Genomic DNA, 27,949 nt, shown 5'->3' with positions numbered 1-27,949 from the left:
TCATTAAGAAACACTAAAAATGATCGAAAACCGCAAACATTTTATAACAGTCGTAAAAATAAGTGTTTCTTTCTAAGTGTTAAGTCTGGGTCACACTATTAAATAATTTTAGTTGCGTGTAGTAATAGTATTTGAGTAAATAGGCTGTGGATAGATTTGGATGCAATAAAAACGACATTTCACATCAAAATACTAACACTGTAAGTGATCATTGATTGAATTATTTTTTTATCAAATAGTTGAAGAAATACGCCCAAAATCATAGCTTTCTATTAGAAGTTTTAATTATTATATTCTAAATAATAATAAAAATATTTTATATTATTTATCACTATTTATAGTTTGGACATATATACAAAAAAATTACTCGAATTAAAAAGCTACAAACCCAAAACCTAATACGTTTTTTTTTAAACCTTATCTATTGCTTTATTTTTTTTTTCTTTTTGATAATTCATGAAAATTCAATAACAATAACTTGCTTAAAAATAAAAGCCTTATTTTTAACCTATATATATAAATATATATTTTTTAAAAATCAATAAACTAAAACTGAAAAAGCGATTTGTTGTAAAATATCCAAACAATTATTTTTAAAAAAAACGTTGAAATAAACAAATAATAAAATAAAGAATAACTGATTACTGTAATACACAACACTAAAGGAATAAGTGGGCCATAAGCCCCGGTGAAACAAACCTTAGCTATTTAAAATAAAAAATCTAGTTATAAAAATATCATTTTTGTTCAGTGTTATTTCATAGATGTTCGCAATAAAAGATTTTAATATTTACGTGACACATTAGAAAATTTAATTTGAGGAAAAGTGTTTCATAAAAGATATTTTTGTGGTTCCAATTGTTAACTGGTGTACATCATTACAAGCATTACATCATTACATTTACATACATTAGTATATTAACTGTCATTCGAGTATATTAACTGTCATTCGAGTATATTAAAATAAGATATCAAGTTTAGAGTGTAAGCTTACCTTTCTAATTCTGTTAGCCTTGAAGAGTCTCTGAAACCTTTGGCAAATGGATTGCTGTCAATTTTTAATTTGGTGATCTGAAAACAAAATCTATTTAGAATACAATTTAATTTAAACATCTATTGTTTAAAATAAGTTTCAATAATGATCTATTTTGAACTTAAAGAGATAAAACTAATTTAAACATGAATAAATTAAAATGAATACTTTAAAATCTTTGGATATTTATCCTAGAACTGAAAAAGCAAATCTAATTTAGTCACCGCTTAGTTAAAATTAAAAACTTCAAACAAATTGGATTGTAATTATTTTATCAATAAAATTAATATTACACTTGACAGTTATAATTAGGACTTGTTTAATTAACATTATTTATATTCGAAATACGGACGAATATGAGCATAAACTTCTGATTTTGAATTTTAAACTTCTGATTGGCCATTTCTAATGAAAAAAAAATTGTGATTCAGCAATCTCTTTAAAAAATGAGTGCGATTCCGTATGAAAATAATTTACACTTACCAGTTGATTTTGGTAAGCTGTAACTGCAGTGAAAACAGTTTCAGGAAATATATAGGTCCGGTATTCTTCCTTCAGAAGGTCTTCCGAAATTGTTAAATTTGTATTTCCAGATTTTTTTACCAGGTGGATACGAGGTTGATACCGGTGCATTGAGTTAAGAACAATCTGTAAAAAAGAAATTATATCTTATATTTTTCAAAATAATAACAATAGAAGTAGTGTTTATAAATTTTTTAACACCTTTAAGCTTTATATAAAAACTAAAGTAAATAAATAAAAAGTTTATTGATGCTATGAATTTGTTAATAAACAAAGCAGAAATTAGTAACAAATAAATAATAGAGTTTCCGTAACAGTTATTAATTTATCACCTATTAATTTTATAATTATTATTTTTATTATAATTGATAATTTTTTTACATTTATTATTAGTGTATCAATTTATTATTTGTTAATAAGCGTACAATGAATTTATGAATGTTGAAATGTTAAAACGAAAAAAAGTATTCAGATTTGTTTTTAAAATACCTCCTCATAGTTGCTCGTAAAACATCAAAATATTTCTTAATTTAATTTGTTTTATTCTACATTCATAATTTTTATATTATATATAGTTATTTCATTAATTTTTTTGTATTTTATTTTATAATTCAAATAAAAATATTCTTGAAATTTACTATAAATTTGTAAGAACCTCGTACACACCCCAACCACAATATATTATTCTAAAATTTACAAAATGTAAATTTTAGAAGAAGAAAAAAAAAAGGAATTCATACTGACATATGTTTTTATTAATTAAACTTTGATGTCAATGTAAACAATTATTTATAACCAATTATATGTTTGTTTTATTTACTATTCTTGCCCGTTAGTCATTAAATTGTGTTTTAATTAAGATCCCTCCCTCCCCTAAAATAGATGAGTTTCGGAGAGAGATGAGAAACTGTAAGTTTCACAAGTTTAGATCTTAAAGTTCTGTTCTTATAGTGTTCTAAATAGAGAAGCAATATATAACCCTGCATAATTTTTTTCTAATTTCACATTAGGAAATTCTGCACTATTTAAAATCAGAATTCAATTAAACATGAACTATAAGATTTACAGGTATAGATCCTACAGTTCCATACTTATAACATAATATTCTTATAATATGATGCAATATATAAACCTTGTATAATTTTCTTCCAATTTCACAATATGAAATTGGAATTCATATGTCACAATATGAAATGAATTGGAACACTACACTATATAAAATCAGAATTCGCTTAAACATGAGCTATAAGTTTTACAGGTAGAGAAGCCTACAGATCTGTTATTATACTGTTCTAAACATGGCGCAATATCGTATAATTTTCTTCTAATTTCACAACATGAAATGCTAAATCAACACTACTTGAAGATCATGTCTCAATAAATTTACCAACTCATTTGTAGTGCAAGTGTTCCAACGAATTCCGCCTATAATTTCTATTTGGAGCCACACTTGGCGGAGCAGGGGTTCTTTACCGTGGGTGATAGCAATAACTAAATGTCATGAAAACGTTATTTATTGGCGATGGTTTGGGTGGAATCGGTTGACATTAGAGTGTGATTTGTTGCTGTTGCGTGCATCCGGTGACAACAAAGCTTTCCTTGCAAAAGCATTCAAATCCAGAAATTGGCAGTGTTGAAAGGTGACTCAACCTCGCCTCCCCCCCTTTGCTATTTTCCATCTGGCAATGGCCTCTAATGTTCGAATGCTGAAAGGAATTTTATTCCAATTGCGTCCTTTATTTCAATTTCCGTAACTGCGTCCGCCACTGGACGACCTTGAAAAAAAGTGAATTTTTTTTTCTCACTCATGAAAATTTAAAAGAGGAAATCCTTGGGAAAAAAATTTTAAAGAATTTTTTTTCAATGCATGCAAACGTCTTCTAGATTTTACGCTGTCTTCCGAACATCATGGCCTGTAATTGATATGGTTTTCATTTCATACAACAGGCATTGTGGATTTGTTCTAAATTGTATTTCTTTCGTGTAACAGATATTTTAGTAATATTTCCAAAATAGCTGTTATTTCACTTAACAGATATTTCAGATCTGTTCCGAAATTACTAATATTTCATATGACATTTTGCATCTGTTCGTAAATGAATTTTATTTCATGTAATAGATATTTCAGATCTATTTCGAAATGACTTTCCTCCATGTTAGAAATATTTGAATCGATATCAAAAGTATCTAACAAAAGTACGTAACAAAAGAGGAAAGAAAAGGAAAAAGATGAGGGGAAAAAATTCCATAGTTTAGGACTGCCAGGAAGAAAAATATTATAATACGACAAGAAAAAGCCCTTTTGAAACCTTTTTATTATTTACTATTTTTTGATATTTTGAAATATTGTGTTTGATATTCCATATAAATAATAAAAATGGTAAGAACGCCTTAATTTATCTTAAACTTCCAAAAAAAATTACTGACTTTTTTAATTTACAAATTAATGATGAGAATAAGTCCCAATTCAAATCCACATGGCACGTCAATCTAATTTTTCGTTGTTTTTTTTTAAAACATTACGGTTGGGACAAAGTAAACGTTTAATTATTCTTTTATAAAAGTTTTTTTTAATTTTATTCTTTGCTGTTTTTTTCTTCCAATTACTATTTTGGGACTACACATAAAATGCTAATCACATGATGATATTAGGTAGTGCGATCAAAAATCCTTGTTTGAAAAAATTAGCTTTTTAAAATGTCTTGTATTGCTAATTTTTGTAAAAGAGATGGAGAACATGCTTATTCGATATTTCAATTTTAGAAAGCTTCTTACAAGCAATAATAAATAAAATAGAGCTTAATTTTTTTCTTCAAATAAATCTTGATGATTGGTTTTATATATTCTTAAAAGTTGAACGCAAAGGCAAATGCTAATCTAATTTCATAAGCCACCTACCAACTCCGACCCAAACTTCAAAAGCAATCATATAAACCTGCACTAGTCCATTGTTTATTATTTTTAAAAAAAAATACTCAATATAGACATGTATTTTTTACGGTTCTATAATTTATAAATAACCATTATTTCCCGCAGTTTTTCAATATTATACTCATTATACCTTTTATTTCACAGCATTATCCCTAACTAAACAATACAGCGGGATAGCATAAAAGAAATCCTTTTACAAAGAAAAAGCCTCAAGAACAAAAAACAAAATAAAAAATTCATAATCAAAAGAACAATAATGAACATCGTGCCCAGTAGCCTCTAATGTTTCCAGAAAATCCCCCCAGGCCCACCCATCGCCTCCTTTTTTTATTTTCATGAAAGGAAAAAAATCTTCTTTTGAAGTTTGCCGACTTGGGAAAAAGCGTTAGAATTAGGCGGGGCTTGTAAGGCAGGTGATTTGTCAGAGTGTGGCATGGGCGTTGTAAGTTATAAATTCGCTTGTGTTTTTAGAAACAGTTTTCAAAAGCGTATCAACTTCAACTTACTCACGCTGGGTTCTCTTTTTCCATAGAAATTACGTGAAGACGTGCGTGTAATGTGCATACAAAATCAAAGACTCCCTTTTAGAAAACTGAGCTCACCAACACAGTTGGGTGTTAAGAATTGTCTCAACGAAGCTGACTGCTTGATTTGTTTAGGTGTCGGGAGATTTTGGAAAAACGATGAGTTTTTTTTTCTTTTTCTTTCCCGGAGATCTCTTCCTAATCGTTGCCATGGCACCAACAAAACAGTCCCTCAAAAGTATTTTGGGCAATTAATGGAATATAATAAATAGTTAGAAGAGAGTTCCTAATTCATAGTTATTAGGTTAATATGTTCCGTACAAGAATAATTAAGCGTAAATTCGAATTGGATCATCGAATATCTCTTCGTAATCGTTTTTTTACTACTTAGATCATAAAACGAATTTTAAAAACAGGATTTTATAAAATTGCACTTAAATTTAACAGCAAAATAAAGTCCTAGATTATGATCTATGGAAAAGCATGCTGACTACATTGCCAGTGATCTTCCAATGGCGCGACCTAAACTTCTATGACCCTCTTGACAGAAAACCTAATCATCGGGAGGGTGAATGTAAGCATTCAAAATGTAAATATTTAATTAAAAAGAGAAATACAATCAATTTTCGATTGTTTTATCAAGATTAATACGTCTGTAATTAGAAAAACACATTTTTACTTATCTTTTTCGCACTTCACGTGGTGTGATAAAAACTCAATTTAGATTTTTTTTAAACAGAGATAAAAACAGTATAAGCCGATTCTTTTAACGCATTAAATGCTTCTCCCCAAACAGCAGATAGCAAGCATACTCGTCTAACTGCCATTACAACAAATAATTCAAAGCTAAATCTATAACAGGGCACTCAAAAACATTTAATCTTTTAAATGCCGGTCATAAAGTACACTCCTAATCAAAGTTTTTTTTTTCTTCCGTGCTTTATAAGTCCAATGCACTTCTTTAGTATTTTTATAGCCACACGTTTAGGGTGTGAACCGCAAAAGTATAAAGCATATCTTATTTAACCTTCAAAAAAATTGACAAAAAAAATCGTGGTCAGCGGGCGCTAAAGACCACAGCTTTATCAATTCTAAAATGACAATGAAAGCTACAAGCGGAGGAGCAGAGGGAAACAATCGTAAATAACAAAATGCCTTCACAGTCGAATTACACTGAAAGCAAAATGACGTTTAAAAAAAATAATTTTATACCTTACTGCGGCGAATGGCTTTGTTATCTTAATTTTTATTTCCAAAAGAATTTTTTTTGGAGATCACTTTCGATAGTTTAGTTGAGAGTTTAAAAACAAAAACTAAAAAAAAAAATAATAATAATAATATCTCCGCCCCTCGTAAAATGAGTTGAGGTGCACGCAAAACTTTGGTTGAAGGTATTCTAGAAAATCGCATAATATCTCACGCTTGTCTCCTTAGCCTCGTTACTAAATCACTCTTCAAATAGGAAGGGCGGAGAATCAGTGTCTTTCTTGCAACTAGACAAGTTCATTTAGTTGTTTTCAGACCTAAATTAAACGTAGTTTATGCCCCGAGTTTAGTTCGTATATTTCAACAAATTATCCGAACCACTTTTTGCATTTTTATTTAAATATTTATTTTAGAACAAGTTACGGTTGCGAACAAGTTACCATTACAATTTCCAAATTTCTCATAATATGATGATATTGATATTATTAACAATATGACGAATTGGTAGAAGAATCTTATAAAAATTACGTTGAATTTGTGAGAGACTCTTAATAATAAATTTGTAAGGTTTTTTAGTTTATAAGATTTTAAATAAAACGGTTTTAAGTTTGTAAAAAATTCTTAATGAAACGATTTTGAGTTTGAAAAACTTTTTTAATACAACGATGTTGACTGTAAAAGTGTCTTAATAAAACGTTGTTGAATGAATTTGCAAATATATAAAAATCGTAAAATTTTTAATTTGTTATTCTTTCATGACAGGAATATTGATGCGTACTGTGACTTAAAATATTCCTTTAACCCTCTTCATAGCTTCTATATTAATATTAATCTTTAAGGGCAATCAAATTTATTTCTCGGAGCAATTATTGATAGATTTTTCACCAACTTTCATAATATCGAGCATTTTACTCTCTAAAAAAGAAAGGTTTAATGCTGAGCCATGAGCTGTTTTGTTTTCGAACCTTAATAAATTGTTAAATAGAAGTAAGTAACTAAATGCAAGAAATATATACACACACGATAGTTCAATTTGATAACAAAAATAGTTGCCAATAATTTGTTCAGCGCGAGTCAATTATTTTCAACAGTTTGGGGGGAAAGAGGTAAAGGAAGCTTGCGCAGAATCGAAGAATCATAATTTTTATGCTCTACTCTCTCAGAAAAATAAATTCAACAATAACATCGTGAAAATTTTCTGAAAATGTTAGTTTGAACCAAATTTTGATTCATGTTGAACCATGCTTTCAAGTAACCAAGATTAAGAAAGGTTAATTTGAACCCTATTTTGATTCATGTTAAACCATGCTTTTAAGGAATCTATATTAAGAAAGGTTTATTTAGACAATAATATGGTTCCTTATGATGTTAAAATTGCACTAAATGTGCCCTATTTTGTAATTTAACATGCTCCAAATATTTTTTTAACAGTGTTATAACTATTGTGTATTTTTAACAGTAAACAAAATTCATTGTTTAAAAATATTCTACTGTATATATATGACGGAATCAGCATTATTATCGAATAACACTATCTGACGAAAAACCAATATCAGATAAGTAAGATAAGAAATCCTTCTTATCTAAACCAATTATAATCTCTCTATTTATCAAAAATCTATCACTGTAATAACAGTAAGCTTTGAAAACCCCTAACAACGGTGGCAACACGCATCGAATTAAGCTAGGCGAAATTGAAATATATCTATTCCACTCTTAACACTTGAACAACAGTGATTACAGCTTAAATTACCATTTAACTGTTTCTGCCAATGAAAACCTTATTACTATTGAGTTAACGCCAACAGAAAGTAGGTTATTAAAAGAAAAATAATAATGAAAAAAAAAAATGAGCATCATAAATATGAAGACATGGGGCAGGGGGATACAGGAAATCACGGGATCTTGCGAAATTCTGAATCTTCAGAAAGTTGTTTCTCTGCGACCCCGTATTAAGTTATTAGACTCCTATTTATCAAGCGTTATTAATTTGGTGTACCTGCTTTATGAGGGGTGTTATGTATTTTCTGCCCTGTCTCTTTTTTCATTCCCCCTCCGCCTCTAAACGATTATGCTTTCATTTTTTCTATTTAATGAAGAGTCTCTTCGTGATAGGCGTCGATTTTTCATCGCTTTTTTGACACTGCGGCTTGTCGCATTTTTAGCGACATAGGTTTGCTGTTGGTTTCAGATTAGGCCGATCTTCTAATAATTTCTGTCTCCCTCTAACTTCGGAGGAGCTTGACTTTTTATCTTTTCATTATTTTCTTTCCTTTTTTAAGTCATCTAAAATTTCTCTTTCTTTTATATTCCGTTTTTCTTTTTTTTTTTAATAAAGAGTAATCAAAATCTTTCTGACTTCTATTGAAAGCATATTCTTTAAGCATATTCGCCACTTTTTTTCTCCCGAAGAAGACATTTTTTTATCGTTTAGATGAGTAAACTATTTTTAAAAACAAGATTTTATAAAACTACACTTTAACAGAATCCAACTCAACAGCAAAATAAAGACATGCTTTGCTTATGTCTGTTACAAAGTTTTACTTTCTCACATTCAAACATTTACATTTGTGCCTTGGTAATTACATAAAAAGAGATCACGTTTTCTAGAAATAATCATACCATTTTATTCCTAGTTAATCAATTAAGATAACTCAGTTAATTAACTGATTCTGAAATTCGAATTTATGCATTGAAAGAACTTAGAGAAATATAGTGATACGCCACAATTTTTTCCAAAAGTGAATAATGCGGGTTATCATTACATTGGTCCATTGAAGAGAAAGCCTATGCGGACAACATAATTTTTTTAACAACCATGGATATGTCGGGCTGACATGGGATTTGATAAGTTTCAGGAAAGTTCTCTCGCAAATAATAAAAAAAAGCAAAAATAATTTGAATCATAACTCACGTGTCCTTGTTTGTCCATCTCATTGTTGGTCAGTTTGACTTTTTCGAAGGAAACAACTTGTTTCTTTAGTTGCTCTCCAGTGAAAGGTGAATCTGGATGCAAGTACAATCTTGGGGTGGAGGGTGGATCTGCTTTACCAGCCACTAGCCAAGATGATCTGTGGTACGCGTACCTGTACCTTTTATTGTCCACTGGTACGATGTCTATGTACACTAAGTATTTGCTGTGCAGTTCTGCTCCAGAGAAAGAAACTCGGACTGTGGGGAACATACGTCTACAAAGAAACGAACAATTATCAATAATTTCAGGAATCAACGATTTTAACAATTTGAACAATTTAAATGCTTCAATAATCAACAAAGTTTTTAACAATTTTAACGATTTCAATCATTAGCTAAGTAAACAATTTCAACTGCCTTATAGTAAATGTAACGAAACAAATAATTTATTTAGCAGTTTGCTGATAGAGACTTCCAAAAACACTTTATCCGTTGTCTCTTTACCCGCATAAATTGTTTTACCCGATAACATTGCACACTATTAAAAATATTGGCCCAGATTTGTTGCAGTTCTATTAAAGAATCATTCGAGAAGCAAGTTAATTTTTTTTCCACACTTAACTACACGATTCTGTGGTTTAATTGGAACGGAAACATAGTTCTACTAACTGTAATTAATATTGCAGAATATTCGTGCAACATTATGTTTAACTTTATATCAATATATTTATTTTTTGTAAGTGTACCTACATTCAGTACAAAAAGTTTTATTCGGTGACTTTTTATTTAGTTAAATTGTTCTATTACGCATATATATATATATATATATATATATATATATATATATATATATATATATATATATATATATATATATATATATATATATATATATATATATATATATATATATATATATATATATATATATATAGCAAAATAAATACAAAAGAACACGAGGAAAATTAAGAAATACAATAAGTTTCATTTATTGCGCATAAGCTGCAAGTGAACAAACTCATAGTATAAGTTCGAAATGAAGATAAAACAAAGGAGAATTATAGACATATGAAGAAAAAAAAAAGGGGGGGGATAATAATAAAAAAAAAATAACAAACAACTGTTTTTGTTAACTTTCTTCGTGTTTTCTTGTATTTACTTGTTTGTTGTATATATATATATATATATATATATATATATATATATATATATATATATATATACGCATTACGCAGTGACATTAACAAGAAATATTTTTAAAGTGCATATTTCAAACTTTTTGTGTATGTTATTTCGCTTGAGAAATTATCAATTCCTTTCAGAGAAAATTTTAATTAAATAATATTTTTCATTGAAATAAGCATTCATTTAATTTATATTATTTTAATCATTCAACGCGATGCATTGAGAGTATAAATAAGATTAAGGAAAGGCATACAATCAAACTGCTCTAATACAAATTTTAATTTTAGCGCCAAAAATCAAATCAAACTGATTAGAAATAAGAGCGACAATTTTTTCAGAAGCCTCTCATCAAAGAAAAGAAGACATACTTTCACCCCCAGTGAAAACAAACAAAACCAAGTAGGCGCCCAACGACCATCATTAAACAAATAAAATAGCGATATAATAGTTCGAAAACAAAAAAAGAAGAAAAAGTAGATAGGCTGTTGAAGAGGGTGAGGGGGGATGGCCAATAATCGTTATCACTTAACAACATTGCTGACGCTTCCTTTAATATCGAGACTCGGGGAGACGGAGAGGCGCAAGCCTACCTAAATGGCTGAAAGACGCCAAAAAGCTGATAAAAGTCTGAACTAAGTAAACATTCACTTTGAAAACCTCTTAATACAACATTTGTTCAATGACGGCGATTAAAAATTACTAAATAACACATCTTGGTGTGAAAAACACTTCTATCTAACACTTGATTTTTGTTGCAACGTGGTCGATAATTGATACAATATTTAGTAACTCACAATTTCGCCAAAGACTATTCGAAATATGATTTTTCATTTGTAAAACGTGCAGTTACTTTAACAAATTTTTCACGTCATAATTCGATAATTGATTCAGTATTTAGTTTTCTCAATTTCGCCAACGAAACACTATTTGACTATTACTTTGACAAATTTTTCACATCGTATTGATATTTTATTTGGTGTATTATATTAACTGGCATATATAAAAAAAAGTACATTGTTATCTTCAAATTTAGATTATCTGTAATATATTCATCATAATATTATCTTTATAAGAGCAATGTATAGATTTTTCATTATTTTTAAATACAGTCCCATGTTTGTCAAAATTTAAATATTTGTCTTAATAACCTTTATATGACTAATAATTTTGATTAGAATTCGTAAATTATATCACCATTATTTTTCATTTTATTTCGTATTGCTTTTTAACGCCTTTTTTTCATATCAGTTTAATAAAAGTTTTAATAAATATTTTTAGAAAATTTATAATAAATTATACTAATAATAAACAGTTAATTAGATATAATTATTAAATTTACACAGAGAATCTTAAACGAAATTAGGTGCATAGTACAAGGAATGTAAATTAACATCTTAAAATATGGGAATTAAAATAAATGAAATAACATGCGACTGTTGTAATTAATAAAGTAGTTTGAAAAATATATAATTCTTTTTAAGGTCCAGTTTTAAAAATTTTATTCAGAACTATTTAAAGAAAAACTTAGTGTAAGTTTTATTTTATTATTTAATTATGGAATGGAATTTTTATCTCATTAGATGAATTAGTTAGATGAATTAAAATTAGATTACAAAAGTATAAATATAACGCGAGTTCTTAAAACTGTAGTTAAACAGATGAAATTTATGAAATATTGAAGTTAATTATATGAATAGTTAAATAATGAAGTTTTGAATGAATTTGATTGTATCAGGGTATAACAGCATTTGAACATTTTATGGCATTTGCATTTATTTTTGAACATTCAACTATTGAAATCATCAACTATTTTTTTTATTACGTCGAAAAAATAATGTATATATTTTCTCGATGATATTTAAAATTCATTTTTAAACTCATTACTATACCTCCAAACAAAATTTTCCTCTAAGCTCTTCAAATATTATTGCTTAAATTATTGAACTTAATATTGTTTAAACAATATTGAAATTAAACAATAATTGTGCTGAAGAATCGCTCAGAACACAGTTGTGGCGATTCAACAAAATTCCGCCCCAACTCTGCTAATTTCTCAGTAAAAGTACATCAGTTCAACAAAATAAACACCCTAACCACAAAAACGCTTTTTTTTTTTATTACACTTAAAAGCGATTCGAGTATTTCCTAAGAAAACGATCTGTAATAACCATTTGAAGACGGAAGTTCTCAAACTTAACAACACTTCACAGAAAATGGAGGCGACTTTATAATTTGCTCAATTTCATATTTAAATGTGATTTCTGAGAAAAACATTCTAAAAACAGCACATTTGCATAAAAGCTTCAGCAGGTCATGTTATCAGTTTCGTCCTCACCCCTCCATCTATACAAGTAAAGGACTGTAAGTCTCCATGTCAATTAAGTTTTGGATAAGAGAATGTCTCGATGTGATGACCCCCATTTTATTCCATCATGGCCAAAATATAATTTAATTTTTTTTCTTCCTTGTCTTTGTTCACATTAACGAATGTCTTTTCCATTAAGGGGCGTTTTCCAAATTTAACATTTGAAGCGCAAGAGATAATGAGAGAAAAGTAACTCAGAATTTGATTTTAATGTAACAAAATGCAATGGATTTATTTTAATTTATTTATTTATAAGTAAGATACAGTTAAAAATGGCCGGTTGAAGCAACTAGCCAAACGCATGCTTTATACAAGGAACAGCAATATACTTTATTTCAGCAAATCAATTAAATAAAATTTAAAAAAAAAACTACAGAGTCACCTATAATTCTGAATTAGATTCCCCCGAGAATCAGAAGGAAAAAAAAATTAATTTCCACATAAATATTCGGAGTTTTAGTTTCTTAAATGAAATGCCTAAATTCAAATTTATGAAAGCATTTTTCAAAATTTAAACAAAAACTGATAATAATCATAATAATCAGTTTATTATATGAGTGACTCATATTTAAGTATTTAGTTGTTTATTTATTATTTTTTTTTTTTCATTTCATCAAATTAAGTGGTTTTCGAAAGTTAAACTCAATAAAAAAGATTCCGTGAGATTATTTTTTTAAAAAGCTGTGAAACAAATATTAGAATTCAATTGCAAATAATGCAACCAGTAAATTAGCAAGAGTTGTAAAAACTTTTTTTAGCTCTGTTTATAACCGAAGGATTTGAGGCAACTAATGTCTAACAAAACTGTACTGTAGTATTGTTTCCGAATAGGGCTTAGCAATTTTCTGTGATTCCCACTATATAACAGTACTAAAAAGAGAAATATCTTTTAATAACTTACCTAAAAACGGACATTATTCTCTCTCCTCACCAAAACCACTCCCCTGGACAGTTTAAAGTGTGGTTTATCATTACATTGCCCCCTAACCCTTTACAAATTAACTAGAGTAGAAAATCAAAAATAATGTACTAGATCCGAAACAAAGTAATATCTATTTCCCGCAAATGAAATCTTCACAGATTTTGGCAGTTGTAATTTAATTAAATTAGTAAAATGTTGCCCGTTCTTTTAACATTTAATTTGTGGACATGCCCTTGATTGTTTTTTGAATGTATTTTCACCAAAGTGTTATGGCAGATAGCGCTCGCTATGCAACTACTTACAGAATTTCGCTATCGTCTTCTCCAAATGGACCCGCGGAAAAGCAGATCGGCGCTGCGCGCGACGACTTCCATTTTAAGTACTTTATTAGCTTCCAAGCTGTGGCCGCCCCCATTTACAGAGATAACCCGATGGAAAGGGGCAGTTATCGAGTTCAGCCCCTGATATGCTCAGCTCGGGTCCGGTATCAGGACTACGGAGCCCCGGTATCACCCGTCTTTACTGAGTTTTCGGCGCCGAAGAAAGTTAATCCCCCCTTTTTTTTGCAGCCATGTTATTTCTTTTTTTTTCTGTTCGCTATCACGGCGTGAGAAAACGATTTTTTGGCTTTGTAATTAAGTCGGCTACTGTGCCTTTGTTTAAGTTTCTTTTGTATACGCCGACATTAGAGCTTTTTTTGGAAGGAACTTCAGAATTATGAATTTATAAATAATTATTTTAAGAATAAAAAAATTTAAAAAAATTTTTTCCAATAAAACATTTTAAGTTGTGTACGACCAACATATTAATAATTATTGCTTAAGTAATATAAATGTCACGATCCAATTTAAAATAGTAAAATTTAGAGACTTTATGAATTTAGAGATGGAATTATTAGTACGTGAAGCTAAAAATCAGTTTTATTAAAGAAGTTACAGTTATATTATATTTATAAATAATTATTTTACGAACTAGAAAGGAACTTCAGAATTATGAATTTTTAAATTAATTATTTTAAGAATGAAGAAAAAATTTATTCAATAAAACATTTCAAGTTGTGTGCGACTAACACATTAATAATTATTGTTTAAGTAATATAAATGTCACGATCCAATTTAAAATATTAAAATTTAGACTTTATGAATTTAGAGATGGAATTATTAGTACGTGAAGCTACAAATCAGTTTTATTCAACTTTGAAGTTACAGTTAAATATATATTACATTTTTGAGGTAAAATGACTGTTGATTTTGTTTGTCAGGAAACGACGGAAATAGACACGAATTTCAAGCAGAGATTTGAGTGACGAAGTTTGGATTGGCGATAAAATGACAATAAATTTTTAAAGGTCGGAAAGAAATTTAAATTTGTATACTCATCAAGCAATGAACACCAAAAGAGATTTCAGTGCTCTAGCTAGTCTGAAAGTAGTCCAAATTTCGATTCCAACATTCCATCTTCACAGACATGAAAGCGTGTTATTTAAAACATAATAAAAAAATTTAAAAAGAGAAATTCTATTACCGAATTCAAGTGTGATTGGTGATTATTGATTTCAGACTTTGTTAATTCCCCAAGAAATATTGTTGACATGTAACGTATTAGAGTAAGCGAGAATAATAATGAAAAATTTAATAAATAAAATTAACAAGCAACTAATATTTTAAATTTTTAATATTATTTCTCAATTTTTTATTTAATTCGTGAAAATGTACATCTAGAAATTTTAAACTCTTGTTCAATAATGGCTTGTAGATACTATAAAGCCATAAAATTATTTGGAATTCAAAAAGCTAAAATACAACCTTTCAATTATCTGTAATTTTTGGTTTATGATCGACCAAGATCTAAAGAAATGTATCTTCGAAGATATGAAGCAGAATTTTAATTTCTCTAATCAAAAGCCTAAATTCCAATTTACGATTTATTAAACTACTAAACAAATAATAAAGTTCTCAAACTACCTTTCCTTGTTGAATATACTTAATAAAAGTTTTTAACACAAGACTCTACACTACACTTATAATGAGATAGCAAACATTTAAAAATAGTGTTCATTGCCCCCCCCCCCCAAAGTGTGGGTGCGTGCACACTTGAAAACGAAGGGGGTAAAAGGGATTCTTCAAGGACTGGCACACACTATAACTACTCCATTCAAAAGTGTTTGACAGCGCCAAACAGGATCAACAGCCGACGCGTGACCACAGAAACCAGGCATGAAAAGGAAAGGGGCCCTCCTTTTCCTTATCTCATGGGTCCCCCAGAGCGCCCCTTATCAACTAAAGTCGAATTTTTGTCGCCCTCCCACGTTGGGCACCCCGGAGATACGCTAAAAAAAGTGATAGCATGAGCAGACCTTCGTCGCGTCTGGTGCCAAAAGTCTAAAGTGGACAAGAGACGGTTCTTAAACACTTGGCGATATTTGGCAGTATTAAACCCCGATAATACTCTTCCTTTTAACGGAATGGAGCTCTGTTGAAATAACATGTTTAAAAACTATTAATATGATTATTACATAGCGCTATAGCTATGTGATATAATGCTGATATTGTATTTGATGTATACAAAGTTCATTATATTGAGTGTTACTTCTGATTAAGAATAGATCGTTACATCAATTGTCACCAGACGCTATATCGACATTTATTCCTGATTCGGAATGACGTAAGGTGAACTAGATCGTTATACTTAATACTATCTCAATTTCAGAATATACATTGTATTAAATTTTGAGCAGACAAAACTAATGACCACAATTCACAATCAGCACGATTCAAAAAATTTTTAATAAAATAAACTTTATTAAATAAAATAAACTTTCATAAGAACAATGAAATCCCTTTTAGATGGTAAATAACAGCAGCATAAAACAAAGATTGAAAGGGTACGACTATGATAAGGCTTTCCAAAGATGACATCAAATTGTACTTTGGTATTGAGTTTCAGCTAGGTACTTTGCGAGTACCACAGTAGAACAATGAAATCCAGCATCACTGTTAGCGATCGATGTGCAGTGGGGTGACCACTTTAATCAGGCTATAAAGGGACCAAGGGTGTACGGTATCGGTCCTCGTTAGACTTGTTCTATCGTAATGTGCTCAACTTCACGTAACCGTCGCCAATAGTCCGTTATACAGTTCTAGTACGACGTAAACAACTTTTGGAAATTTTCTCTAGTTAGCAACGTGATACCCAGAAAAATTGGGGGGGGGGGGGAATCTTCTGAGATTGATGCCATAAGAATGACTTAAAGCATTATCTTTGTAAATACTATACAGTTGTAAGGTATAAATATTTTCAGACAAGGAAAAAAAAATTTTTTTTCTAGCAATAAAGAGGCAGAAATTTTTAAAGGAATGCATACACCAAAGAAAAAAAAAGATAAAAAAAATCCTCAGCTAACAAAGAAAGCAGCCAAAAGCATCTACAAGAGTAATAAAATATGAGTAGTTTTCAAAAAGGAGTTAATCTTTTCAAAAGCATCTAGCAAAAAGACAACTCAACTCGCATCAACACATCAAACCAATAAAAGTAGAGGGAAAATTTTGTTTAAAAAAAAAGTCTTTCCCTCTTTCACTTTTTAGTGAATACCCGAAAAATGACAGAACTATGTTATTCTGTTGAAAAGCTCTGATGCTTTCAACCAAAAGGGAAAAATATTCCCTCTTTTCTATCTGATCTATAAACGCTTGTTATACTGCCGGCGTCGGTACTTCTATGAAGGTATTTTTTAGGCACGTGACCATTCAGCACTGGATAGGCACGAGCCACGATTACGGCCGAGATACCTCGTCAACCCTATAGTAACTCATTGACAGGTATCGAATTTACGAGCTTCTATCCGTAAATCTCTTTTCTTCTCAGTAACTTTGGATGTGTTGCCTTTTTTTGTAACAGATTTTTTTTTCGGCAAATAGAGAGGTATACGTGCGAAAAATACTTCGACAATTTTTTCGTGCTTTCTCGCTAATGCATTTCGCTATTCGACAAGTACTTCATGTATGTCATAAGGCTTGTTGAAACACTTTACGACTTCGAACAAAACAATGTTCTAAAGGGATCTTACGTCATCGCTGGCCCTTATAAAAATGAGAAAGAGGGGAATTTACTTGTATCGATTTTCTATGCAGGAAAAATTAATGTAAAAACACCTCAAATATTCTTTTAATGTGTTTTAGGACAATTAAATGTCATTTTTGAAACAATAACAGGAGTACAGTGGAGCATCGTTTATACGACGCCGAAGGGACCACCGAAAAACGTCGTATAAACGATAACGTCGTATAATCGATTTTTACTTCTAAAACTGAAACTTACTCTGTTTTCAGTTAATTTTAATGTTTAACGAGTTGATTTACATAAATTTCTAAATTAGACAAAGCAAAACAAACAAATAACCAAAGAAGAAAAATTGCAGTGAGCAATTTGAATGTATGTTAGCTTTAATTATATTTTCTTGCTATTAGTCTCTACAATGCTTTGAATAGCGAGTTGAACTTATTGCTTTCTACTTGTATGATGCAATTGTAGATTTCTAATCACGGCCAAATCTAATAGCTGAAAAAATTTGCAGGAAAAAAAGAGAGCTTTAACATTTTCCAAAGAAATTAGTATCGATGGGTGCGCTGGACATTGGTTGATGAATAGCAAAATTTTTCGTTTTTGCCTCTTCATAACATTGTTTAGTTTTTTCAGTCATCTAGAAAAAATTACGGTCATCATCCAAGCATTCTTGTTGGCACCCTTTTCTGTATCATTCATGCTGGCAAATTACGCCCTTTTTTTAAAATACACAAGAAGAAAGAAAAAAATTAAATAAACGTGAACAAAATCTAAAAACCGACGTATAACCGATTCTGTGCGTCGTATAAACGATATATTTTTACATTAAAATGAATAGGAATGATTTGGGACCACACTAAAACGTCGTATAAATGTAAACGTCGTATAAGTGATCGTCGTATAAACGATGCTCCACTGTATTTGAGACTAGTAACAATGAAACTTAAAAAATACTTATTAAGTAATTATATTTCATATTTCATTGTTATGTATTATATTTCACTCTCAAAACATATTTTTTGGCATTTTTTTGAAAATTGAAGCTAAAAAATTACACACATCATGCCACAAATAAATATTCAAGTAAGGAAAAACATTTAAAAACAATTTAATTACCAGATGGAACTGAGGTGCTATCACTTTTCATTTTCATCGTTTTATCCGAAAATTTATTTGATAATTGAAATTTATCTTCTTTTTTCTTAAAACGGCCTCGATAATGAATCGCCACAGTTCGATACGTTCTTTTTAATTATTTTTTTCTCCCTTTATTGTCGATTACAATTCTTTAAAAGTGAATAGACAGCGTTAACTTAAAAAAAAAAAAAAAAAAAAAAAAAAAAAATTGATTCAGCATTGAATCCTAATACTATACAAATTCTGTATAACCTTAAAAAGGTGTTAAATTATATTTTTTTCTGTTTGAATTGAACGGTAATATCGTTTAGTCAAATTTAAGAAGAATCAAAATCGCGATGATGTAATTCAAATTGGCTCTTTTGTGAGGTTGTGGTAAATTTAAACGATATTATCGTGATACGAAATCAAAACGATTCAAAAAATTTCTATCGGCGCTTCATTCGTTTCTAAGAATACCCCTGAAAATAAACAAATAAAAGAAAAATCATTAGTTGAGAAAAAAAAATTTTTTTTTATCGCATATCTCAATGAAATTGGAATTATATTAAAAAAATGGAGGATAGATAGATATTTCTGGTGAGAAAGTCGAATGAGGAAAAGCATTAACTGATTAAATTGGGGGACCTTTCAAAACACCGCAAAACGATAATTTATAACTTAATGTTTTTGCAGTGGCAGCCAGTTGCCGGAAATCTTAATGAAGTCTAGCACCTTGAAATCTATTAATATAGAAGGAGGAACGTAGAAATTTTATGTCAATTAAAGGGGGATTAGGGTCGCACTTTGTTTTCGGTTTGTCTTGTTCAATGGAACAGTTAAATAGACATAAAATTAAAATTGCTGTACACTTTATTCAAGGTTAACTTTTTTTTCCATCGATTTATGCGTGTGAAAAAGTGATTTTGGTGTTTGCAAAACATATTGTGTACCGTCAAGCTTTGTTAAAAATTATTTTACAGGATAATATTGTTCGCGGTTACTTACAACCAAATACAGTGAAGTCTAATTTATTTACAGAAATGAATGGCATTAAACGATTTCTGTAGATAATGCAATTGGGACGGGTTATTTGTTTATAATTGTGTTGAATAGGTTTAAAGGAATATTTTTACAGCCTTTAATCATTCGAAACTAATAATAATAAATAAATAAATAACTCACAAAAAAATGTGACAATTTTGGACCGTCGAAACCATCGATGAGACCATCGAACACGAAAAAAATATTTAGGCAACAGAATCTCGCTCGAAAAAAAATATCGAAGGAACAGAATTTATGACCGACGAAAATATCGATGAAATAGAATCTAAAATATTGATGCAACAAAAACTCGCGCAAACAAAACATCTAAGAGACAAGAGCTCACACAAATGAAATATCAAGGAAACAGAACAAATTATCGATGCGGCCGAATCTAATGCTAGCAAAATATTAGAGACAGATTTTCGAGCAAAAAAAAAACGAAATCTTAGAGAGATAATTTAGTATTAACTGAAGATTTAAAAAGTTTCCTTAAATGTCGACAAGTATAACACAGTTATAGCTGTTGAAAATGACAAGCATTCAAATAATTATTGCATTTGCCCTTATAATAAGTCTTTTTGCCTCACTCAATTATAATTCATGCAGTTTTGTATAAGCAGTATGTTTTCAAAATTTCACAAAGTATTTTTTTTTTTAAATGAAAGCTGCAGTTTAAAAAAGCAGGTGTCAACTTTCCCAAGATCTTGAAATATAAAAAAGAACACATTTTTCTATCTCGTGAAAGTAATAAAGAAAAATCATTTCCGTCCCAGTGGAATTCTTATCGAACAAAATAACGACACCAGAAGTTATGCTTCAAACAGGAAGCAGATGTATCATCAGGGGTTAAAATATTTTTTTAATGAGACAAAAAAAGCAAAGATAAAAAAAAGAAGCATTTTGTTTAAAAAAATAAATACAAAAGAAGAAGAAAACTTTTCCAAGTTCACTCTATAGCAGAATACTCAGAAAAATCGTAAAATAAATAAATAATATTATGTTGAAAAAAAATGGCAGTGGTGTCAAGGAAGGGGTGATGGGAGGGAGGGTCGTCAACTGTTGTGAAAGGTGCACATATATCATCTTGCCGAGCACGCAACGCTGTTTGGCACCCAAGTCACGATATGTCGTCCTGTCGTCAAAAACTGTTCATGTGACGTTTAGGTCCAGAGATCTGACACAAAATATGGCCTCTTTGCATTTGCGAGGAGGAACATGAACAACGCATAATTAACACTCCGAATTATTGAAACTTGTGTGAGATAAGTGAACTGCAATATTTGTGTGAAACAGTTCAGACAGAAATCACAGGTTAGTCTTCTTTTCATTTGCGGTGGCAACACGAACTCAACAACATTTCGACTTATTGTTGTTACACTAAAACATTCTGAGCAACAGCATATACTAAATTTAGATTTCTAAAAAAAAAGGGAAGGAAAAAGCGCATAATCATAACCAACATTTTATTTATTACAAGTGCCTAATTTGTTGAGCAAGATATCAGTTCAGTTAGTGCAAATAAAAATTTGGACATTTACAAACGAACAAATTGGATATATATATATATATATATATATATATATATATATATATATATATATATATATATATATATATATATATATATATATATATATATATATATATATATATATATATATATATATATATATTTATTAAGATTTTGAATTTATATGCTTTTCTCATCTATTTATTATATTTTTTTAAACACAAATAGTAAATCACATCCATTAAAAAAAAAATTCCATTAGGTCAATTTTTGGATGATGGTACAAAGCAAAAACCCTGTTTCGTTTTTATCCCAGTGAGAGCAGAAAGAAAAAAAAATTGATAAACCAAGTACCCCTATTTCACTGTCTCCTCGTGGATTATCGGTAAGTCGTCAAATCCAAAATAAATTCACTTTTAAGCACGGTATTTACACAAAATTTAGTTGGTGAACGAATCATTTTGTCGAAATCCCCAACCACCCCCAATCCTAATCCCTGAACGGTCTGCCGAAGAGGATTTTGCTCCCCATCTGTTACACATGGTTCCGCTTCATTAATTGTTGGCTCCGTTGGCGCCATGTGTAGTAGCCAAACATTCCTAGTTATAATATTTCCGAAATTTAAAATCGTGAAATAAAACTGGGAGTATCTTACTATGAATAAACTTTGAAAGTAAAAACTTCTTGGAAACTTAATTAAATTGTAGTTAAAAGACTATTAATAACAATTTCAAGCTTACGTGATTTAAGTGTGACACAATCTTGACTGATTACGATAAATATTTACAAATTTGAATCACTGACGCTTCCTCATCTCCGCTTACTAAATTCAAATTGTAGAAAAAGAACTTTCATTAATTATGACCAGTTACAAGTAATCTTTAATACTGTCTCCTTTTTTTTTTTTTTCTTTTTTTTTCATTTTAGCAAAATTAAAATTACTTTTCTTACTTTACTTTTATTACTTACTTACTTTAAGTGTAACACAAAGCAAAAATTGATACAATTTCAAAGTTCATTAATTAATTATTATAATTAATTTTTAAACGAGCTAAAATATAATCAATTATGGGAAAATATTTCAAACTTTTTCTGATTAATTGATTTAATAAAATCGAATAATGATTAAAAACTTAAACCACGACGTGTTGTGAATAATCATGCAGCAAATAAAGTTTTCTTCTTCTTTTAATAAATCACGAAATATTCAGGGTATCTATTAAATCGTACGCATTAAAAAAATTTTTTATCTTAAAACTTCCGAATTATAAATCCCATAGTTTGAAGAATACACTTTATAATTGGAAAGCTCCCTTTTATTTAGTTCTGTTGATTTTTTTAAAATAATCAATTGTTTATAATGCATCATGCAACACAAACACTAAACAATGTAATAACAAACAGGTAATAAATCCCTGCAAAAACGCATTTCTTTCTGAATACTTTAGATCACAATTACACGGTACTTGTTATATTATCCAGGGCGATTTAACAAATGCCCTATTTAACCGAAAAGCACTACTGAAGTTTCACATCATTTAACCTTCCTGTCCAGGATTACCCCCCTCTCCCTCAATGTATCACTTCTGTCAGGGGGTACACATCATTCTCCCCCTTCCCTAACACCATTATGTCACCCCGGGGACACTCCCCTTTCATTATCCCCAAAAACTGAAGTGAGCCCCCCCCCCCATCTACGAGTACAAGAGGTACGACAGCCCTTTATTGGAGATTGAAGAGGGAATTTCTTTTTGTGGGGCAATTTTGACACCCTTTAACACGTGAGGGGTAATATTTACAGAGGTTTTGATTGCCTCCATTCTCATCCTTCCTCTACCCCCTCTTCATCTTAATCAGTAAAAAATAGCCCTTATCCAGCTATATTTGTAGACGGGATTGGGTGTGGTAAAGGTAAAGCAGGAGGCTGGCACTTCAGAATGATTAGTGGAGGTGAAAGAAAGGGGTAGGTCTGGGTTGTATTTCAAACTCAAACAATGTAGCTAAATATATGTAACAGAATCTGCTACAAAAACGACTGGACGAAATGCTCTGGCATAAACAAATTGTAATTTAGGGTTATTATGGTTGAACTTTAAGCACCCGGAACATCCCCAAACTATTTGTCTTTGCTTTGATGTAATAGCATACAAAGTAAATAAATGAAAAGAAAATTTAAATTGCATTGTAGAAATGCGCATATAAAAGACACGCTCTGCCACAATATGAAACGTACTTACTTGAATCTGGGAGGTTGGATTGTAACTTTTGACCTATGTATTTATTGCTATGAGAAAGATTACTAGATAAACTAAATGTACTGTAATAGGCATAAAAGTTATTTATAGTTGTGTAACAAGCGTATGAAGACAAGTGTTGGTAAATTGATCGGTTGACGAAAATTTACATACTTTATACGCATGAGGATACGAGTTGGGCTGTAAGCTTATAAAAAAATTTCTACCCTTGAAGTAACTTTAATAACAAAACTGAGATGGAAAAATGTTCCAATTATTTTGTAAAAATATATCTATTTAATGATATAATTTTATATGCATTCAGACACACGGAGATTTGAGTCCGTTTTTTAAGCCCATGAACTATTCCACTTTTATTATTACATTTTTTTAAAAATAAAATAATTATTTCGATTAAAAATAAACATGAGCAGCATTTGAAAATTTGGTTCAAGCACAAGTAAATTTTTAAATAAATTTGGTTCGGTGCAAATGTTGGTAAATTAATAACTTGATGAAAATTTACATGAATTATACGTGTTCTTATGTGAGGATTCGAGTTGAGCTGATTCTTATAAGAGGATTCGAGTTGAAAGGAAAAAAAAATCATGTATTATATCGCATTTTAAAAGCACTCGAAAATTTTTTTTAGTTGATTTCATAAGCTCAGACTGTCATAATTGGTTAAGTCAATAATTGGAGGAAGAAAAGATTCACGTTCCAAAAACATTTAATTGCCAATTGTCTTTTTAAAGAAGAAAAATACCCAAGCTAATAGGTATAAAGTGTGAATATAGTTAAATTCTATGAATGTTGACTTGGCTTCCCCCCCCACTCGCAACTGTGAAAAGTGATAAAATAGAATAATCATTACCATTAAACGCTTTAAATACATTAACAGATTTACTTTGATTAAAAGTGTTACTAAATAAATACATGTAAAAATATTACAAATATTTAAGCAGCGTTTTTCTCAAATATCAGTGATCAAAATCACTTGTAATTAAACAATTCTATACAAAAAATGACTTCACTTACACATATTTAATTTTGACATTCAGATATACATTAGTTAGACATTCATAAACACTTTCAAAGCTTAAATTTTTTTTTTCTTCAAATTTTTTTTTCACAAAATATATTTTTCTGTGCAAAAAAATTTAGATCGTTCAAAAATTTATTTTATTTCCTTTACTGGTATTCAAATAAAATCACATATTGTTCCGCAAACAGCGAGAAATGTTCCTTTACATATTGATTATCGATTGTAGTGAAAAATTTTCTAGAAATCTGAAACGAACCTTTAGCCGCTTTGACGCAAATGACATTCGAATACAAAATTTCGTAACCGTTTTTGCGGTAGATAAAATGCAGAGGATATGTGTATTTAGTTAAAAGCAATCACTGGCGATTAAAGGGGGGAGACACTGGATAAGGGATGCATTACCGATAAGGGGAGAGGGTGAGATGCTAATTCAAATGGATTAAATTTGCACGTATTACACCCCTCTTTCGTCCGTAGCTAATTTTTCATGCAGCAGATACGGTCTAGCAAATACGGAGTGCTCCGTCACAAGGACCTCTATACAACAACCGATACGGTCCATCGGCGGTCACGTGACTCAACTGCCGATCTTTGATAACAATGAGAGTGAAGGAAGCAAAAGCCTCTGTAAATTATATATATATATATATATATATATATATATATATATATAAACATAAAATTCATGTAATTTAATATAAATTAGGTCAGGGTTAGCTGTTTGGCATTTCATTATGTTACTTTATTTGCATGGTTACTAAAAAAGAATATTTAAAACTCGCATGATGATTTTCAATAGAAATTAGAAATTTAGTTGAAAGAAGAATTTTTATTAATGATAGGGTTGGGTTTTTAAAATGGCAATGACTTAAACATATTTCAAGAATACTTTTAGTTAAGTATTGCGATGCTGGAATAATAAACTTAATGATACTTTGGAACTTTTACTAGTTTGTGAGACAACCATTTCAGTTAAAAATCATATTTTGATAGTTTAGTTTTTAAATAAAACAATACTTAACTAAAAGTAGTGCAATTTTATTTTTTAAAAGTATACTGCATTAAAAATGTTAAGAGTTGTGAAATAAAATAATAAATTAAGCGATTTTATAGTGTTACTTTTAGCTCGCGTAATAATCATTTATGTAAAAAAAAAGGTCATATTTTAATAAAATTTAAATATTAGCACTGGTGAAATTACTACTTTGCAAATCAATCAAAACAAAATATCCGCAATTTTCTCCTAAAGCATTCCCTTTAAGTCGTATGTGAACAAATTTATCTTATTGTACTCAAAATGCATAAATTAACAAATTAAATTAATAAAAAAATAATACAAAATTTGAATGAATTTACAGCATGAAATTTTCGGGAAGTATTAAACAGTACGAGATTCATAATAAATTTCAATTAGTACGAAAAATGAATAGGGAAACGTAATTATTAATTTTTCATATAAAAATAAATGTATATGAATAATTCAAATGATAAAAAGAATTATATTAAATCTCAATCAATCTAATAAAACGATTTAAAAAACTATCAAACGATCTAAATTATAAGTTAACTCTCAAACGATGTTAAATATTTATAAAGTAATAAATTTAACGAAATGTCAAATAAAATAAAGATTATTAAATATTCACAGAGTTTAGAAATTCATATAAGCGTAGAAACCATACAAAATGTAGCTAACACCCAAATAATATAATATTTGGAGATTAGTCAAGCGACAACGCCATGAAACGTAAAATTTGCAACTAAAGCGCCATGAAACAACTAAAACGCCATGAAACGTAACATTTTGGAAACCAATATTAAAATAATATGAAAATTTCCAATGCTAAAATTATTAATCACATTTTTATAATTGCTTAAAAAAATAAAATTAGCACTACTACTAAAACGATAATTGCATAACAGTCAAACTATAAGATTTATAAATAAGCGCTCAAACGATACCGCCATGCTTCTTCAGTTACATTCACACTGCATCGTTTGTTAAGAAGACACCTATTAAACATTTAATACTGTTCAACACCACATGTAAATCATGCTACTCCCACAGATTGGTAACCATAGTAAAATCGTGACATGAAAACAGAGCATGCGTTTAAGAAAAAATAAAAATGAAAGCAGCCCACAAAAAAACAGGGGCAAAAAACAATGATAGATGCCTCATTAAATTCTCTTCTGTAGATAATACATCCCGATAATCATAGAACGGTGACAGTGTCTTATTAGACGATATCCATCTCCGGCACTCCGTCACAAAAAGACATCCGGCCTTCCATCTCGAATATTGATATCTGACCACCCCCTTCCCTTAAAACAACCATTGTTTGCAGTAAAATTGCTCAATTTAACGATCTATTAATAGGATATAAAACCTTTATATGTAATACGATATGAATTTAATTTTCAAAGCATGCTATATTTACATACATATGCAATCTCTAAACTTCGTATTATTTCTCTTGATGGAAAAATTAGTTTAAACGTGACCACTGATTAAATAAAGAAATTTTTTAATTATTTTAATTAATAATTATTATAACGCTATAAATAACACAATAATCCATTTATAATAAAAAAGAAATCATTTATGAGAAAAATACGTTAAAACAATAAAAAGAATTTTCTTCCAAAAAACTATAACGAAATTATAAGTAAGAAAATTATTATAAACGGATGTTTTTATAATCGTTTTCTTATTTTTATTATTAAATCTTTGCTGCTGTATAAATAACCACAAATACACTTTTTCAAGATAAAAAATCAATATATATCCTAAATTATCAAGGATTTGAAAAAAATGTTCTTTTACAATTTTACATTCAACCATACGAGAACCATAACTTATTCCTGGATAATCGTTTTTAAAACGATTTATCAAGAATCGTTTATCTTAAACAAATAATCGTTTTCAACAGATTACTGCTATTACACTTCTTATTCTGATTACTGGTTCCAGCAGTTTTAACAATTGTCGTATTTATTCACGTAATAATTGTTCGTAATTATACCTCCCCAGAATAGGAGTGGAAGAACCGGAAGTCTCTTGCAAATAACAGTAATTGAATAATCACGAAATAGATAAAATAATTCGTTTTTTGATTGTATCCTCAAGTGATGATACAGAAATTGGTACTTTTAGATAAATGATAATGAAAAACGTTTCATTAAATGAAAATTATTTGTACAGGTGCAATGTTACGTGTATCTTCGTTGACAACTCAACTCTCTTAAAATCATTACAAATGTATAAAATATCATAAAAGTAGATAAAGAGTAAAAATTTAAATTACACCTATGTTTAAATAATAGAGAAGGA

At 29.5% G+C, this 27,949-nt stretch overlaps 1 protein-coding gene across 2 annotated transcripts in view; it reads right to left on the bottom strand.

Moving 5' to 3' along the window:
• Nucleotides 1-27,949, bottom strand: part of LOC107436847 (T-box transcription factor TBX20-like) — a 58,451-nt gene that overhangs the window by 5,149 nt on the left and 25,353 nt on the right. For both annotated transcript variants that reach the window (XM_016048665.4, NM_001323802.1), the window contains 3 exon segments: nt 9,131-9,404; nt 1,517-1,681; nt 995-1,071 (listed from right to left, as the gene is read on the bottom strand). In XM_016048665.4, coding sequence (XP_015904151.2) covers nt 995-1,071; nt 1,517-1,681; nt 9,131-9,404 — 516 coding nt within the window.

The sequence above is a fragment of the Parasteatoda tepidariorum genome, chromosome 1, assembly GCF_982258835.1.
Source record: "Parasteatoda tepidariorum strain Cologne lab strain chromosome 1, Ptep-v5.0, whole genome shotgun sequence".
Classification (NCBI taxonomy): Eukaryota; Metazoa; Arthropoda; class Arachnida; order Araneae; family Theridiidae; genus Parasteatoda; species Parasteatoda tepidariorum.
Note: the sequence above shows the minus strand (reverse complement) of the source record. Positions and strands in the feature narration are given on the sequence as shown.